General features: G+C 43.9%; 1 protein-coding gene across 3 annotated transcripts in view; it reads left to right on the forward strand.

Annotated features, from left to right (window-relative positions):
• Positions 1-585: 585 nt before the first annotated feature.
• The window catches only part of SLCO2A1 (solute carrier organic anion transporter family member 2A1), an 88143-nt gene continuing 76389 nt past the window's right edge, over positions 586-12339 (forward strand). Inside the window, exon 1 of one of the 3 annotated variants that reach the window (XM_043522531.1) lies at positions 586-984. In XM_043522531.1, the coding sequence (XP_043378466.1) occupies positions 889-984 (96 nt within the window). In that variant the 5' untranslated portion in view covers positions 586-888. The remainder of the gene's footprint in view (positions 985-12339) is intronic. The other 2 variants (XM_027819346.3, XM_043522530.1) reach the window with 2 other exon arrangements.

Consider the following 12339-nt stretch of genomic DNA (forward strand, 5'->3'; position numbering starts at 1 on the left):
GCTTGAGAGAAAGATTTCTATCTTTCTTTCGCTCGCTCTCTGCTTCTAAAAGTTCCCCTTTGCCAGTGTCACCTGCTAGAGATATGAAAGGCAAATTAACACAAACATAGTCTGCACGACAAGCAGGCATCCTGTCACCCTTTCCCCCGGGACACCTGAATTAAAAGATGGATCAGCTCCATCTTTTAGGGTTTTTCCTGCTGCCCATCACTGTGATATAGTGGCATCTTTCATGTTAATAAGAGTGGCAATAGCAAAGCCCCTCTTCCTGGAGCCTCTAGCTTTCATTAGGTTATACAAACTCTGCTAGGAAAGGGGATTTTGGGTCGGGGGCAAGAAGAGGGTGATTGAGGCCGTGAATATCTTTATGGTGGGAAAGCTGTATCAAATGTTTTGCAGCACTGCCTAAGGAATCCAACTCTGCATTGGTGTCTTCTATGATCCACATGACGTGCGGGGAGGGGAGGAAAGGAAGGGAGGAGAGAGAGCACCGACCTGTCATTGGAATGTCATATGTGTGACAGATTGTTACTCATACCTGCCTGGGAGGGGTGGTGTTTGAGCATGGCTCAGCCTCCCTGTGCCTTTAAAGTTCTCTTTACACACACAAGAAAAGAGGGAGGAGAAATAAAGTTTCATCATCACTATTTCAGAAAACAGTCTTATAAAAACTTCATGCTCACACTCACTAAGTCTCACATGCTTGGACAGCTTTCAGTTGTGACTTATCAGAATCCAGGCTGGAGGAAGGGAAGGAGAGAGGTTTATATCAACAGACAGCTGAGCACTTCGGCATTTTGGTATACTTCTGATTTACTGGCAAGTTAGGGAAAAGAGAGAGGAAGCTAACTGTGTGCATTGGCCTCCAACAGCAATTCTAACCAAACAATGGGAGTTCAGCCTGAAAACAGCAAAGCTCCAGGCGTCAGCAGTAGCCCCCAAAACTGTCGCACCTGTTACCAGAACATCTTTTGCAATATCAAGGTAAGGAGCTTAACTTTGTATTACTTTTCTTCCTTAGCTGATTGGGAGAATGAAGACATGTTTGCTTTTCAAATTTTCACAAGTCTTTTACCAACAGCAGCATTGGTCCTGATTCACACTTTTTTTAGTTCCTAGAACTCAGTGCATTTGTTAAAACGCAACATTTCAAACTCCCCTGTTCTCCTGCAACACCAAGTACTAAGAGAAGCTGGCAAGCATGTGGCAGGGCAATAAATGTAGATTTGGGGGTACAGTAGTTCTTGACATGGTGAATACTCGCAGTATAGTGCAATGCAAGTTTCTTGTTGAGATAGTTGTTCACAATAAGAGAGGCACAGACACATAGGACTAGATTAATAGGTGGTAGAGCTATGCCGATTTACACCACCTATGGATCTGGCCCCCTACTGTTTAACCCACAGCGTGTCTTTTGTTAGGGAATTATTGGGATCATGGTGTGAAAAGAAAACACTGCCTTAAAATCATATGAATTTGCTTGGAAAATCTCTGCAAGGACAATTCAGTTGTTAATATGGTTAAAAGCGTGAGAGATTTCTCAACTGGTTTAGTTCTCCCTTCCTGTAGTCAACAAAGAGGTGGATTTATTCACCTGCACCCTTTATTTACAGGGTATGTCCACACTGGGGGAGAGGGGTCTTTTTTTTTAAATGCCACAGCTAAAACCCTGCTATAGACAAGGTCTAGAGATGTTAAAACTACAACTTGCCCTGTCTACTCTAGCATTTTAAAACATGTTAGTGACCACATTTTGAAACATACCTTCCCCCCCACCCCATGTGCTTTAGTGCAGTCTTTGGGCCAGACCTTAGCTGGTGTAAATGGTGTGACAGGTGTTAATGGAGCTGTGCTGACTTGCACCAGCTGAGGATCTGGCCCTGTCTGTTTTGCTTGTTAGAACTCCCCCTGAGGACATATTAATTCTTTGCTCCCCCAACCCAGAGTCTAAAAAACTGCCAACAGCTCCTAGAGAACTGCTGGGAGATCTGATTCCTAAATTAACCTTGTGAAGCTTTCTCTATTTCACAGACACATACCTATATTCTTTTACTGGTGTGAGTAGCATGAATGGGAGGGAGTAACATGCACTGTGTCACAGGGAAATAGCCCAGTGTGTGTGAGAGCATGAGCCAGCAGGTAGGTGTGTGTGAGGGATGACAGAACAGATGGCGTGGGTAGTATGCGGCTGACTGGCTGCAGGGGTTCGGAGTGGCACAGCAGTGGCATCGCTACCTGTAAGATCTGACTCCCCAGTGTAAGTGACCCACTGAGAAGCAAGGCAGCAGACCAGCCATCAATCTCCAGGCTGGCAGCAGTTGTCAGTGCTGGTGCACTCTGCCCCTGGGGCTGGTGACTTCCCACTGGCATCAGATAATAGTTGTTTGTTTACCATCTGATAGTAGCACTGTAAGGAAGGGTTTGTCAGCACTTCCCTTAGGAACCAAACCTTTTACCGCAGCAGGTCTCAAATGCCCCAGGCTAAGCCAGGCACTGAGCTCTCAAGCACACCTTTTTTTAACCTGATTGTCTTTTTAATCATTTGTTTCCTTTTCCTCTGATGGGCAAAGAACAAGCCCTCCCCCGCCTCACCTTCTGAGGGTCTGTTGCTTCTTGGGCAGTCCTACAGCAACACTGACTAAATTACGTCAGTTAATTTGTACCATCCCTTCTGCTCTTGGTTACACCAGTGTAAATCCACAGTAACTCCCCTGAAGTCTTAGCCTTGACTGTCAGCTGCATCAGCAGCTTTGGACTGCCTTGCTAGCACAGAGGGGCCCTAACCCCACTGAATGGACTGTGAGGGATTCTCCAGTGGTGCAGAGCTGGCTATGTCATCTTGGCTTCTCTACTCCCTGCTGATCTCTGGCTACCATAATTGTTGAAATGTGGTATGCAGGCAGACTAGATGATCAGATGGTCCCTTCTGGCCTTAAACTCTATGAATCTATGAAATGCACCTTGGGCTGTTGGCAGCTGGTCTAATTTAGATTACTCCGGTTTATACCAAGCGACAGACTCAGGGTACAGCCAGCCCAGGACTGGAAGTCTGAAAACCGGTCTTAAAAACCACCTGAACTGTGCTCTCCTGAGTGGCAGTGTGTGCTCCTCAGCAACAGCCCAGGTTTGGGCCTAGGCTTTACTGCAGATTTATGCAGTTATAACTGACAGCAGAATCTTTCCCACAGTGCAGCATGTACTACTCCTGTTAGCACAAAAGGCTCTTGGATGCCCAGAGGGAGGTGGGAAAAATATCCTGAGACCTTAAAGAAATCATTGGTCTCAAGACTGTTTTAAGGTTGAAAAACTTGTTAGCGTGGAAACAGTTATTTTACAGGATAGTCCCCTAAAAATTAATATCCTTCTAACTAGTTTCAGAGTAGCAGCTGTGTTAGTCTGTATCCGGAAAGAGAACAGGAGGACTTGTGGCATCTTAGAGACTAACACATTTATTAGAACATAAGCTTTCGTGAGCTACAGCTCACTTCATCGGATCCATAGAATGGAACATATATATATATATGTATATATATATATATATATATATACACACACACACACACACACACACACACACACACATATACACACACACACATACAGATAAATTGGAAGTTACCATACAAACTATGAGAGGCTAATTAGTTAAGATGAGCTATTATCAGCAGGAGAAAAAAAACTTCTGTAGTGATAATCAAGATGGCCCATTTAGACAGTTGACAAGAAGGTGTAAGGATACTTAACTTAAGGAAATAGATTAAATATGTGTAAAGACCCAGCCACTCCCAGTCTCTATTCAAACCCAAGTTAATGGTATCTAGTTTGCATATTAAGTCACGAACCTATCCTTGCAACAAAGCCTGATACCAACTCTGTCCACATATTTATTCAAGTGACACCATCATAGGACCTAATCACATTAGCCATGCCATCAGGGGCTCGTTCACCTGCACATCTACCAATGTGATATATGCCATCATGTGCCAGCAATGCCCCTCTGCCATGTACATTGGCCAAACCGGACAGTCTCTACGCAAAAGAATAAATGGACACAAATCTGACATCAGGAACCATAACATTCAAAAACTGGTAGGAGAACACTTCAGCCTCTGTGGCCACTCAGTAAAAGATTTAAGGGTGGCAATTTTGCAACAGAAAAGCTTCAAAAACAGACTCCAATGAGAAACTACCAAGCTTGACTTAATATGCAAACTAGATACCATTAACTTGGGCTTGAATAGAGACTGGGAGTGGTTGGGTCATTACACATATTGAATCTATTTCCTTAAGTTAAGTGTCAGAGTAGCAGCTGTGTTAGTCTGTATTCGCAAAAAGAAAAGGAGTACTTGTGGCATCCGATGAAGTGAGCTGTAGCTTATGCTCAAATAAATTGGTTAGTCTCTAAGGTGCCACAAGTACTCCTTTTCTTTTTCCTTAAGTTAAGTATCCTCACACCTTCTTGTCAACTGTCTAAATGGGCCATCTTGATTATCACTACAAAAGTTTTTTTCTCCTGCTGATAATAGCTCATCTTAACTAATTAGCTTCTCACAGTTTGTATGGTAACTTCCAACTTATCTGTATGTATATATATCCTACTATATGTTCCATTCTATGCATTGGATGAAGTGAGCTGTAGTTCACGAAATCTTATGCTCTAATAAATTTGTTAGTCTCTAAGGTGCCACAAGTACTCCTGTTCTTCTAACTAGTGTTCACCCAAATCCAACATATCTTCATGAGAGAGACAAGGCGGATGAGGGAATATCTTTTATTGGACAAACTTCTGTTGGTGGAAGGGACAAGCTTTCGAATGCCACAGAGCTCTTCTTCAGGTCTGGGTAGCTTGAAAACTTGTCTCTTCCCTCAGCAGAAGTTTTTCCAGTAAAAGATATTACCTCACCCACCTTGTCTTTGATATCCTGGGACCATCCCAGCTTCAACAACACTGTAAACAGCAGGTCTTCCTTGTGTTTTGAACAGTAAATTCTGCACCATACCTCTCCATCCATGAAGCTGGCTTGGGTCTGATGGACCCAGGGACCTCCTGTCAGTGGAGCTTTATTCAGCTGATGCATGCAAAGCTTCAGGCTCCTGTTTGACCCCTTGCTAAGCCTGGATAACCAGGTAGCATGCCTTCTTTCACCTCCAGCTTGATAGGAAGCTCTGTCCCTTCCTCCTAGTTGAGGGCCTAAACACAGAGATCCATGCATTGGTCACCACCAGGCTGGATCAGTATAACTCATTGTATCTGAATGTGAAGATGATACACAGGCTTCAGCTTGTACAGAATGTGGCTGCCCACTGTCTGTGTGGCTCAGGCCACGGTGAGTACATCAGGCCTGTGTTCACGTCCCTCCGCTGGTTCCCAATCAGCTTCCAACACCAATTTAAAGCCTTGGTCCTAATTTTCAAAGCTATTAATGGATCAAGCCCCAGCTACACCAAAGGCCAATTTTGATCTTTGAACCACCACAATTGCTATACATCTCTGGAGCAATGCAGAGCCTACAGCCCAGGAGGAAGCATGTGAGAGCTGGGAACAAAGCATTCTCCGTTGAGGGGATCTTGCAAATCCAAAGTCTTACCATCTTTAGGAAACATTGTGAGGCCTTCCTCTTTGAGAAAGACTTTCTAGCATAAGTGACATACAATAGATGAACCACCTCTTCTATTATCCTCCCTGCCAATGTTGCAAAGGAGCCTTTGAATAAGTTAGTCAGACCCTTTAGCATTTCCAAATGAAGAAACAGTGAACTAGAAGAGTTATTAGTATTATTAATATTAGCTATTTCTTTACCTTGTAAATATGTAAAAGTTAACGCTTTTTACAAGACAGAGAAAGCCTTTGTGAGACAATATATTATGTATATATATTTTCTACAAGTATCTTAACTAACTAGAAATACTGAGATTTTCTCTCTGTCTGTAGAGATAGACAGATGGGATGGAAGTCTGGGTCAAAAATGATTGCCCCTGAGGTTGAAAGTGACTGACAGCCAGTGGCACCAATGCCCTCAGTCAAAAGATGTAGTGGCAAATGCAACAGGAATGGCTGGGAGTGTTATTGTGCCATGTGGGTTTCATCTTTAATCGAAGGGCAATAGTTTGCCCGGCAGCGTAACCCCCCAGTTTATAAAGCATTCTACCCCTTATTTAAAAGATACATTATTTGTCGTGCCAGCATGTATTAAATAAGTAGCTGGCTCTGTACCAATATTCACTTGGGCTCTGCACAGAAACTCAGAAACAATTACATGATCAGGGCTTCAATGAATAAAGCCAAGTGTCCTCATATAAATAATAGCAGGTGCTGAACACAGCTGTAATTCCAATACACCAAAATTGCTAAGGGACACAACTCCATGCTCTTGGTGTCCCAAAACCTCCAACTGCCAGAAGCTCAGACTGGCTGTCCTGTTCTGGCATTCCCTCTGAAGGACCTGTCACTGACCACTCTCGGAAGACAGAATACTGGGCTAGATGGACCACTGGTCTGACCCAGTGTGGCCGTTCTAACCGTGCACTCCAGGTACTGGTAATGAAGCCCATATTTATTAGAGGTGGCAGTATTCACAGGCCAGCATATCCAAAGTGCCTTGCTTGAGACTGATTCCCAAAATAACAAACATAGCTTTTTAAAACAGAGCATCCTGTTCCCCCAGCACTCTCCCTCCCTCCCTCATCTACTGTCGAGTGAGCCCAGAGTATCACCCAGTCATTCTGAGGTGGGACGGGCTGTGCAGCTACTCTGTGCTGTTGCAGTTAGAGGGGGCTAGCACTCCTTAATCTCTGTGTTTGGAAATAGGATTGTGTTAGCCAAAGCCCTGAGCGATCTCACCTGCTGCTTTGTTGTCTTGGCCTGGAGAATTGTGGGTAAGAGGAAGCAAGGCAAAGCTCTGGGTGTCAAGCGGAACCAGCTGTTGCTGATAGAATGAAAATAAAGATTTGAACACAACAGCTCTCTGCATCAGGCTGCTTCTAATGTCCTGCAAGGTCCTTGTAGATCAGGGTAGGACAGGGGACTTCTCCTAATGGATGATTAGAAAGTATCATTGATGAAGCAGGGGGAATAGGCTGAGAGCAGCGATTGAGAAAGGTCTTGTGGATGACATGTCCATGGTTTGTGATTGCTGCTGCATTAATAACTGTGCTGGCATATAACTGTGCTCTGGCCCCCCAGCCTTTGAGGGGTCCCCCTTTGCACCTTATTGTAAGTGTTGTTGGTCCCTTAGGGTGCAGCAGTTACTCCCCCTTATTATTTGTGTCACTATGTTTAAATTATAGCACCCAGAGTCCCAACTAAGAGCAGCCTAACAGGAGATAGACTGTAAACTCTTCAGAGCAGAGACTGAATAGATAACACAGACACAGAGAGAGGGAGGAGAAACTGAGGTACAGGGAGATGAAGTTACTTGCATGAGGTCACACAGCAGGTCACTGGCACAGCAAGGAACAGAGTCTCAGAGTCCCAGTCCAGTGCCTTAACTACTAGACCATGCTGCCTCTTATCGCCCTACTGGTGTTCATTCCATCCTTTTAAACAGCAATTGAAAACTACTTTGGCAGAGTCATTTTCTATTTAAAGTGCCCCTGCCCCCTGTGGCAAACAGTTAGGCACCTTTCTATTGTGGTTTATTTACTGTATCTTGTTTAGTTTATGGTGTTTTAACTAGCATTGTCTGTGCAATGCCCCAAGAACTATGATGGGCCAGGACACTGTGTACACAAAACAGTTATTAACTTAGATGGACAGGTCTGCACTCAGTGAGCACTGCAACTGAGTGTTTTTCTTTATTGTGTCAAGTGTTTTAAATGTTTTATAGAGTTAAATAACAGAGCTGCAAAGTGAAAGTAAAAAAAGAGAGAGAGCAATAAATTCGAAGACATGGGCAAAGGGAAAGGAGATGTATTTTCAGATGGGCTTTGAAACTAGCTGGAGATGCAGGAAGGCAGTGCCCGTTGGTCAAGGCTGCGAATGGACCATTATATTCTCAACCCTTTGAGACTGCATAATGGGAAAGAGAGAAGGCCCGAGCAAGATGGTGGGAGCAGACATAATGATGTAGGTAGAAGCAAATCCACAGAGAGCCTAAAAACCAAAGAGGGCATCCTGAAATGAGTTGGGAGGAAGTGGAATCATTTGAATGTTTCTGTGATGAGGTCATGCTTCTCTGTCCACCTGTGAAAGTGGTCAGTGGCACTCTGTTCATGCTGCTATCTGGAGAAGAGAGGGGCCAACAAAATGGAGCTGACATAATCCAGGTAGGGTGAGATGGAGACATGGAGGAGGATGCCAACAGAGGTGGAGCTCAGGTAAAGGCAGCGCTGTACATAAACAATCATAGCGGCAATAGGAAAATCTGCAGATACTGGAAATGTGTGAGGAGACGGCAAAACCAGGGTCAAGGCTCACTTCACGTTTCTTTTGATACTGGTGACACCAGGATATCTAAGTCCAGGAGGGGAATGGAGGAAAAGTTTATCAGGTGTTTAGCTTACGGAACTTATGAAGACGACACAGGTCATCAAAGGTGTAGAAATCTGTATGTATGGTAGAGTAGCCTCATCCTAAAGCCATTCGATAAGGTATACAAATGAGAGAGAGAAGGTGGATGGGAAATAGCACAGGATCAAAAATGGGCTCATGGTACTCTACCAAACAGGGCTGTGGTACAGAACAATTACCACCACCAGAGAAAAGAGGGCAGGAATGCAACATTGACAGGAAGGAGGTAGTGACACCTGCACGGATCTGTAGGAGGTCCAGGAAGGACTTCAGACTGCTGAAGGCTCAAGGAGAAGAATGAACCCTGGTCCTTGGAAAGGAGAAGGTGTTTGGTCTATAGAGAAAATCAGTTTGTGTGCCAGGGCTGGAGCAGAGAAGCATACTTATGCTGCTGTGGTAGTTGGAGAGATGAGGGCTACTCTCTCAGGAAATTAGCAGAGTTAGGAAAGGTGGTAGCTAGGATGTCAGGTGAAGTGTTTCAGGATCTAGGGAGGGTTTTTTAAAAAGGGAGCAAAGCGCAACAGGGAACTAGGAGAGAAAGGAAGGGTCTGGGAAGAAAGAGGTTTTGAGGGACTGGCTTAAGTCAGAGATGTCTGAGGGACAATGGCATTGTCAGGAAGGAGAGGGAGAAAATAGTTGGAGAGAGATGCGTGAAGCGCAGGGCTGCTGTTTGTCCATAAACATGTGGGGAGTTCATAAGAGAAGGTGAATGAGGGACTCCCAGAGCCTAGTTCCCAATCACTCCTTCACACTGCTCTGGCAGTGTTAATTCTGAACGGCAGCTGTAAGGCCCCCTTGCACTGCCAGAGAGGGGTAAGTCTAATTAACATGGTCCAAAAGGTATAAACAAGAATCACAGCATCCATAAGAAAAAAAAATACTTCTGTGTATTTAGTGCCAGGTCTGCCATCCTTACTCATGCTGGGCTGTGCCTTACTCCAAAAGCGGTGCCCCTGAGTTCAGTGGAAGTACTCCTGGAGTAAGGCGCTACTCCCATGAGTAGGGATGGCAGAGTCTGACCCTTACTGCCTTTATGGTATTGCAACTGTGAAAGTGACTATCCATGCTGCTGTTTTTATTGTAATGACTTGGGCTGGGATTTACCAAGGTGCCCAGCTCTCATTGGAATTAAGTGGGATTTGAGCTCTTAACTCTCCAATCTATTCTATATAGATTCTTATGCTGTAGTCATCACTATAGTATATTTTAGAGACTAACAACTTTATTTGGGCATAAGATTTTGTGGGCTAGAACCCACTTCATGAGATGCATGGAGTAGAAAATACAGGAGCAGGTATAAATACATGAAAAGGTGTGAACTGCCTTACCAAGTGGGAGGTCAGTCTAATGAGAGAATTCAATTGACAGCAGGATACCAAGAGAGGAAAAATAACTTTTGAAGTGGTAACAGTCTGAAATGGGCCACTCATTACCACTTCAAAGGTTATTTTTCCTCCCTTGGTATCCTGCTGTCAATTGAATTGTCTCATTAGACTGACCTCGCACTTGGTAAGGCAACTCACATCTTTTCATGTATTTATACCTGCTCCTGTATTTTCCACTCCATGCATCTGATGGAGTGGGTTCTAGCCCCCAAGAGCTTATGCCCAAATAAATTTGTTAGTCTCTAAGGTGCCACAAGGACTCCTCATTGTTTTTGTGGATACAGACTAACATGGCTACCACTCTGAAACCTATAGTATGTCTGAGTGCTTTCCAGACATGCATTAAGCAATGTGACTAACATCTTGCACGTGTTTGCGCTCTGATCCTCTCCCCAGGGGAAGAAGCCCATGCAGTGGAACATCTTGTTTTGTGAATGTTTTAATAATATGTGAATATATACATACAAGTTGCTATATGTTCCTGGTCCCTCTGATGTAAATCGGTGTTCTGCCATTTACTTCAGTAGGACCAAAGATTTGATGAAAGAAATGTTGTGTTCTATAAATGTAGCCATTAACCTGTCATGCTGTGGAACTCTGTTTAAAAAGTTGTTGCAATGCACTCTGATTGCCTTTTATTTAGCTGATGAAATATCAACAGAACAGAATATTAACAAAATCATTGGCACCTGCTCAGTAGATAGTTTAATTTCAGGCTGGTAGTCAGGAGGAGATGTCATGACAAATTAGGGGGAAATCACAGTTTTAAAGAAGGAAGCAAATCCCTTGTATTTGGCCAGGAAATGCTGAGAAGTAAGTATGAGCTGGATGGGTAGAGAAAGGGATTAATGTCAAGGAAGAGAAAGCAAGTGAGGAAGAGGGAGATTTTGCATTGCTGAGAACATCCCTTTGTATGTGAACAGATTTCCTAGTGGATATGGTGATGGGATGTGTGTGTATTTTTTATAAAGCTCAACTCATGCTTGTAATGATCTGGAGCTGGTGTGTACTACAGGTGGTTTTTTGATAGGGTCAGACTGGTAAAAGGCAAAGAGTTAGACAGCACCATAAGTAAGAGAACTGTAGGAGAAGGGTCAAGAAAGGAGGGATTCAGAGAGCAAGCCAAGATGAAAAGTTTAGTGGGATCAAGTTTCTAGGAGCAGTGAAACAGGGTAATTTTATGAGGGGTGAGGTGGTTCAGTGTCCAAAAGTAACCAAGGAGTGGTCAGTATAGATAAGATTATCATGAGCAGAATGGAAGAGGAGTGTTGCTGATAGTGAGAGCTAGGGTATGACCAGGCATATGGGCGTGAGGGGAAGAGGCTGTGTAAGATTGTGGGTCAAGGAAAGCAAAGGGCATCTGATATGGGCATGTTGTGGAGAGAAGAGAGCTCATAAACATAGTGAAAGTGCAAGGATCAAACCACATGGCAAGAAAATAAACTTACCAGGGTAATGAAGACTGCACAGCAGAATGACAAGCTGAAGCCATTGGAGTGAGAAAGCCTGAACTGTGGAAATATCAGGCACTGGGAAGAAATTCTACTGGCCAAGCAAATGGAGACATCCAGGTAGATGAGATCTTGATCAGACCATCTGGCTAGACAATGTGTCAATAGCACTTGATATGTTGTTGCTATAATTACATGTTCATGTTTCAGTAGCAGCCAGAGGTTTCACTCCCCATTGTTCAAACACATAGCTCCAAAGAGCTTGCAATCTAAGCTCAGTGAGTTGTGGTAGAACAAACCATGGTAACTATTTGCTGTGCTAAGGTGGTGAAATGTTCCATCACACTGAGGAATGGCAGAAGCCGCTCCGTAGTTCATACTAGATACTAGTGTGAATGTTATATGAAAGATAGGGCTTACTTACATCTGTGTTCTGCATAAAATGTGCATAGATTGTTAATAACATCACCATTAAGGGACATCTCAACTCCTGACCCCTTCTGGTTCATGCCTCTATGAAAGAGACAGGTCCCATCTAGTCTACAAAAATCAACAGTGTTGGGGAACATGGTTGAAATTCAGTTCTATTTTGCAGTGTGGATCAGAGCTCTCTCTTTTAACCATGTCTGTGAATTGTGTCACAGGGTCAGAGAAGACTGGAGTAGGATTTCTTTAGCTCTTTGAAGAGATGTAGGTTCAGATCTAGTCAGCCCCAAAAAGCTCAGTTGGTACTGGAGCTGGTGTTGGTGATTCATTAGGACCCCATCTGGACTGAGAAGAGCCCCAACATAGACTAGTGCAGGCAGGCACTCTGCAACCAGTTCTCTCAGCCCTTAATTCAGGAGAGTGATCACTTTGGATAGGCTATTACCAGCAGGAGAGTGAGTTTGTGTGTGTGGTTTTTGGAGGGGGGTGAGTAGGTGAGAGAACCTGGATTTCTGCAGGAAATGGCCCACCTTGATTATCATACACATTGTGAAGAGAGTGGTCACTT

Source organism: Chelonia mydas, chromosome 9, assembly GCF_015237465.2.
Source record: "Chelonia mydas isolate rCheMyd1 chromosome 9, rCheMyd1.pri.v2, whole genome shotgun sequence".
Classification (NCBI taxonomy): Eukaryota; Metazoa; Chordata; order Testudines; family Cheloniidae; genus Chelonia; species Chelonia mydas.